At 51.1% G+C, this 6,509-nt stretch overlaps 1 protein-coding gene across 1 annotated transcript; it reads right to left on the bottom strand.

The window, feature by feature from the left end:
- Positions 1–370: 370 nt before the first annotated feature.
- Positions 371–4,108, bottom strand: MEX3B (mex-3 RNA binding family member B). The gene is made up of 2 exons (XM_082254185.1): positions 3,561–4,108; positions 371–1,727 (listed from the first exon to the last, which is right to left on the bottom strand). Exons 1-2 carry the CDS (start codon positions 3,796–3,798, stop codon positions 412–414), a joined length of 1,554 nt encoding a protein of 517 aa, XP_082110311.1. The 5' UTR covers positions 3,799–4,108; the 3' UTR covers positions 371–411.
- Positions 4,109–6,509: the final 2,401 nt, after the last annotated feature.

Here is a 6,509-nt window from a genome sequence, read left to right as displayed (position 1 = left end):
AGTGGGTACCACCGAGAATAATGCACAAAAGGGGTCCTTGTTTTTAATGAGACATGCACTTACTATTTGACATCTGGACCCCTGTAAAAAACCATCATTTGCCTTTGGAATTGCATGAAAGGCTACTACAAAAAAGACATCTATGAGCTGCCAACCCCGGCATATAGAGCCCTGGGGAGGGGGGGCAATTAACACAAGCAACATCACAATATTATATAGATATATATATTATTTGCATATTAATATATTACAATATATTAATATATTAAAAAGGTTCTGGTAAATAATATATATACAAAAAAAAAGACAAACACACGTGTATGGCACCATACAAGTGGGAATGTAGCTATAGGGCATATATGCTTTTGTATTTAGAGTACTGAATATAGAAGAAGGCTTGAGTGTTTTGTTCTAGGAGAAAATACGAATGGCCTGAGTGACTTCTGTGTGACACACCGGGCACTGTGGCTCATTCTTCTCGCAGATACGGTTGGCACACTCCATGCAAAACAAGTTGTGGCCGCAGGGTACCAAGGCAGCGATCACCTCGCTCTCGAAGCAGATGGAGCAATCGCGGCTGCCTTTCCTCCTCATGCCTGATGAAGAGGAAGACGAGCTGGAAGAGGAAGAGCTGCTGCTGGAGGACGAGGAAGAAGAGGAGGAGTCGGAGCCAATGTTGGGGTAGGCGGAGTAGCTCAGGCCACCTCCGGGGTCACTGCGCACTCTGCGCGCTAAGGGGTGCTCTGAAACCACGTTGCTTCCATGCAAGGGAGGAGAGAGCCTGGGGGGAGCGGTGCAGCCCACCCCATTGAGTCGCCGGTGGTTGGAAAGCAGCCCGTTGGCGTTGTTTTGGTAGGCGGCGGTTGTGCCGTTACGTTCAAACTGGGACCAGAGCAAAGCAGTCCCGGGTGGGGCAGGAGCAGGGTCAAAAGGGGAGTCAAAAGCCAGCTCAGTGCAGTCGGGAGAGATGCTTTCGCTGGCGTACACGTATCCATTGCCATTCACGTTATTGTTATTGTTGCCATTGTTGGTAAAACTGAGGGCAGGGCTGGGCGGGCTGTAGTCTGCCAGCCTTGTGCCATTTGTGCCCCCAAAGTAAGAGTCAGTGGAGGCACTGCCCAGAGAGCTGGAGCTGTCATTGCGATAATTAGAGAAAGCCTTGCGTGACCCCGTGCTGGAGTTAACGCCCGGGGTAGGCTTGCTCCATAGGCTCCCTGTGCCATGTAAATCAAAGCCAACATCAGTCCCATTTGCGTGAAAGTCATTTTCATCGGTCAGCTCTATGAGCCCTCCGGTACGTACAGCGATGTGCGCCTCGATCTCCTCCCGGGCGCGATCAACATTCTCTGGCATGCCGGTCACCTCAAACACCGGCTCTTTGTCCCTGCTGGGAGTGACGATATACGTATGGGTCTGCTGCTGGATCCGTTTAATGGTAGCCCCTTTAGGTCCTACTACTAGACCCACCACTCTGTAAGGAACCCGAACCTGGATGGTGGTCTGCCCAGGAAGGTTTGGAGGACCGGGCACCGACCCTCCCCCATTCAATGCATTCTTATTGCGAGAGGCTCGGATCATTGAAAAGTGCTCTGCTGCTGAGATGATCTCTCTCCTGGCCATAGCTACATCCTCCTTTCTCCCAGTCACAACAAAGACAGGCTCCTCCCCGCGGACCGGGGTCTTGATGTAGGTGTTGGTCTTCGCCCGCAGAGCTTTGATTTTACAACCTGGGGAGCAAACAAGCAGATAAAATGGACAATTACTACCAGTGTAAAAAAATTAAATAAAACACAAAAAGAAAGGCTAAGCATTCCCAGCAGCCACCTACATGAAACGAGGAGAGATCTAAGGTGGGCAGTGGGAAACGCACAAACTGCAGTGCCAACACGGCACAATACATGAGCATGCACAAAAGCAACACGCAGCATCATCATCAAGGCACTGACACCCATTACTAGACATACAGGCAACAATCTCATTCACAATGTCAGCCACATCTATTTACACCCATTGCAAGCCACTGAAAACAAACCATTGTAAGACACACGGGCACCGATCACAATAATGCCAGCCAGATATATGGAAACCACATGCAGCAAACAACCATTGCAAGACACACGGGCACCGATCACAATAATGCCAGCCAGATATATGGAAACCACATGCAGCAAACAACCATTGCAAGACACACGGGCACCGATCACATTGACAATGCCAGCCAGATATATGGAAACCACATGCAGCAAACAACCATTGCAAGACACTGAGGACAATACAGTCTATATCCATTTATACCCAACCCACCAAACAATTAAAAAGCACTTTGGCACTAATCACATTCACAACGCAGGCCTGATCTATAGGCATCCACTGGAAGCCCTCAGCACCAATCAACCATTGCAGGATACACATGGTACAATGTGGTCCACATGTATAGGCATCCATTACAAGCCATTATCCCATGGATGAGATGTACCCAGTACAGAAAGAGAAATATCCAATAGGATATATGTACCCAGTAGTACAGAAAGGATGTACCCAGCATATGGGGGGGGGGGGGGGTGTGTACCCAATACAAGTGTCGTACCCAGCAAAGGTGATGTACCCAATCAAGGTGGTTTATGTACCTAGCTAAGGGGATCTTAAGCTCGACCTTGTTGAAGGTGCAGTATGGGGGGGGGGGTGTAAATGTCCCCAATGAAGGTGGTCTGATTTCCCCCTCCCCTACCCCTCTGCATACGGCATGTGGAGAAGCTATCAAACTACAGGGCTAGATGTTCTCCATGAAGGTGGTGTGGTACCCAGTACAGGGTAAATGTTGCTGGAGAAGGTGGTCGCTGTTCCACCTAGTGATGGTGCAGCAGAAGGGGGCGAACGACCCCAATGAAGGTCCAACCCCTCCATTGATGGTCCAGTATAGAATGGTGATGCCTCCAGTATAGAAGATTGGCATCCCCAGTGAAGGTCGAACCCCTCATTGATGGTTGAGTACAGGGGGTATTGTCTCAAGTACAGGTAGGTGGATGCCCCCAGTACATGTCCCATTGTCCCCCAGTACAGGTAGGTGGATGCCCCCATTGTCCCCCCAGTACAGGTAGGTGGATGCCCCCAGTACAGGTCCCATTGTCCCCCCAGTACAGGTAGGTGGATGCCCCCAGTACAGGTCCCATTGTCCCCCAGTACAGGTCCCATTGTCCCCCAGTACAGGTCGGTGGATGCCCCCAGTACAGGTCCCATTGTCCCCCAGTACAGGTAGGTGGATGCCCCCCAGTACAGGTAGGTGGATGCCCCCCAGTACAGGTAGGTGGATGCCCCCCAGTACAGATCCCATTGTCCCCCAGTACAGGTAGGTGGATGCCCCCAGTACAGGTCCCATTGTCCCCCAGTACAGGTAGGTGGATGCCCCCAGTACAGGTCCCATTGCCCCCCAGTACAGGTCCCATTGCCCCCAGTGCAGGTAGGTGGATGCCCCCAGTACAGATCCCATTGCCCCCCAGTACAGGTAGGTGGATGCCCCCAATGCAGGTCCCATTGCCCCCCAGCCCCGGTGTCGCCCTCACCTTGCCTCCCCACGATCTCGGCCACATGCTCGGAGCTGGGGACCGGCACACACTCGGTCATATTGACGCTCTTCTTCCGGGGCTCGTTGTCGAACACGGAGTTCTCGTCGTTGTCCAGCCCGAGCAGGGAGAGTTGGTCCAGGGCGATCTGCAGGGCTCTCTGATCGTCCAGGGTCTCCCCTCCTCCTCCTCCCCCGGTGCCGGTCCTCTCCATGTCTGCGAACAGTGAGCTGGGCATGGTCGGTGTCGGCGGCTCCCCCGCTCAGACACAAAGGGAAGCTCGGTGTCCGGCACTAAGGAGAGAAGAAGGGGGGACGGGCGGTGCTCGGTGTACAGCGGGCGGCTCCAGCCGGTCCTAGGGACTCATCCAGCGGGGATGCGGGCAGGCGGCGGCTCCCCGACTTCTTTGTGGCCGAATATCGGCGGAGATGGACGCGGGTCTGTACGGAGCCCCTCCCCGGCTCACTCAGCGTTTTCCTCCCCTCCTGTCTGAGCACTGCAGCCAGACGGCACTAGAGGGGGATAAGAGGGCCGTGACGTCACCCGGACAGCACTGACAGCACAATGGAACTGACACCGGGGAGGGACTGCCCTATTGGCTCGAAGCGGCTCCGTGGGGCGGGGCCCGGAGCGTCTGGCACGCCTACTACTCCTCCCCGCCTCCAGAGAAAGCGAGGAAAAAACTCCTTTCTTTGTTTTCTAATGCAGAACAATGAGGAGCCCAGAGAGGGAGGGGGCGGGGAGATAATGGGGGGGGCATCGGGGTATGGGGGGGGGGCACCGGAGTACACTGCCCCAGCCGCCTCCACCCCTATATACACCGGAGGAGTCTGCATTGTGGATGGAGCCCGGGCTGCCTTCTCATTGGCCGCTCACACCGCACTTCTTTATTATGGAAGCATGAGACCACATTGATACATTGTATCCCCCCCACCCCCAATCACTGCTAATGTTACCACAAAGATACACAATCATACAATGTGTGCAATCCACCATCACCCTCCATCCCTGCACCCATCCCACCTCTCATCATAGCATTTCTTTATTACATTTATATCTCTTATACATGGATTTTGTAGATTTTATGTGTGTATATATATATATATATATGTGTGTGTGTGTGTGTGTATAATATATATATATATATATGTAATTTTATTTCTATTCTTTTGTTCATTTTAATTTTTTTATTTATATTTTTTTAATAATATATACATATATATATATATATATATTGTAATTATTCCTATATATTTACTGTATATATGTGTCTATGTTTTATGTAATTTATATAATTCATATTTTTTTTCTCATTCTGTATCGATTTTTTCTATTCTCTCCATATAATGAGGGATCTGTATGTACACGTCTGTCTATTGATCAGTGATTGGTCATGTCTGTCTATTGATCAGTGATTGGTCATGTCTTTATATTGATCAGTATTTGGCCATCTGTCAGTCACTCTGCCATGATGAATTGGCTTGTTTTGTTTTGTCTCTCCCTCCCCCCCCCCCCCACTTGGTAGGTAGAAGCCCCCCATAGTCCTATAGACTCCTCCCCTGTCCCCAGTGTCATTGTTGGGTGACTCAGGGACTGTAGTGCTCTCTGATGACTACACACACACACAGCGATCGTACACCAAGCCGGTCTATTGTCCATAGAGAGGAGCGGAGAGGCTGGGCAGTGACCTCACAGGCGGGTTCACCGGCAGCTGAGGGGTTAAAGCACCACATAGCCGAAGCGCAGTACGGTGCAGACTGACACATGGAGGGGGGAGGGGAGGATCGCTAGTCAGATATACAGCCGATAATTGGATTTGTAGTGGTTTCAGCTGAGGTCATTAACGATGCCGCCGGCTGATTAGAGACCGAAACTTCAACTTGTTACAATACTGTAATATCGTCTGCTCCCATCCCGACCAGATCCTACATACATTGCATCGTCTGCTCCCATCCCGACCAGATCCTACATACATTGCATCGTCTGCTCCCATTCCGACCAGATCCTACATACATTGCATCGTCTGCTCCCATCCCGACCAGATCCTACATACATTGCATCGTCTGCTCCCATCCCGACCAGATCCTACATACATTGCATCGTCTGCTCCCATCCCGACCAGATCCTACATACATTGCATCGTCTGCTCCCATCCCGACCAGATCCTACATACATTGCATCGTCTGCTCCCATCCCGACCAGATCCTACATACATTGCATCGTCTGCTCCCATTCCGACCAGATCCTACATACATTGCATCGTCTGCTCCTATCCCGACCAGATCCTACATACATTGCATCGTCTGCTCCCATCCCAACCAGATCCTTCATACATTGCATCGTCTGCTCCCATCCCAACCAGATCCTACATACATTGCATCGTCTGCTCCCATCCCGACCAGATCCTACATACATTGCATCGTCTGCACCCATCCCAACCAGATCCTACATACATTGCATCGTCTGCTCCCATCCCAACCAGATCCTTCATACATTGCATCGTCTGCTCCCATCCCAACCAGATCCTACATACATTGCATCGTCTGCTCCCATCCCGACCAGATCCTACATACATTGCATCGTCTGCTCCCATCCCGACCAGATCCTACATACATTGCATCGTCTGCTCCCATCCCGAACAGATCCTACATACATTGCATCGTCTGCTCCCATCCCGACCAGATCCTACATACATTGCATCGTCTGCTCCCATCCCAACCAGATCCTACATACATTGCATCGTCTGCTCCCATCCCAACCAGATTCTACATACATTGCATCATCTGCTCCCATTCCGACCAGATCCTACATACATTGCATCGTCTGCTCCCATTCCAACCAGATCCTACATACGTTGCATCATCTGCTCCCATTCCAACCAGATCCTACATAGATTGCATCGTCTGCTCCCATTCCAACCAGATCCTACATACGTTGCATCGTCTGCTC

Source organism: Pelophylax lessonae (genome assembly GCF_965119305.1).
Source record: "Pelophylax lessonae genome assembly, chromosome: 4".
NCBI classification, from domain to species: domain Eukaryota; kingdom Metazoa; phylum Chordata; class Amphibia; order Anura; family Ranidae; genus Pelophylax; species Pelophylax lessonae.
This window is presented reverse-complemented; position numbering and strand designations above follow the sequence as displayed.

Coding starts and splice junctions, on each gene's coding strand:
- MEX3B (XM_082254185.1), bottom strand. CDS start 3,798: ATGCCCAGCTCACTGTTCGCAGACATGGAGAGGACCGGCACCGGGGGA. Junction 1,728..3,560: donor CGAGATCGTGGGGAGGCAAG/GTGAGGGCGACA, acceptor TTTGCTCCCCAG/GTTGTAAAATCAAAGCTCTG.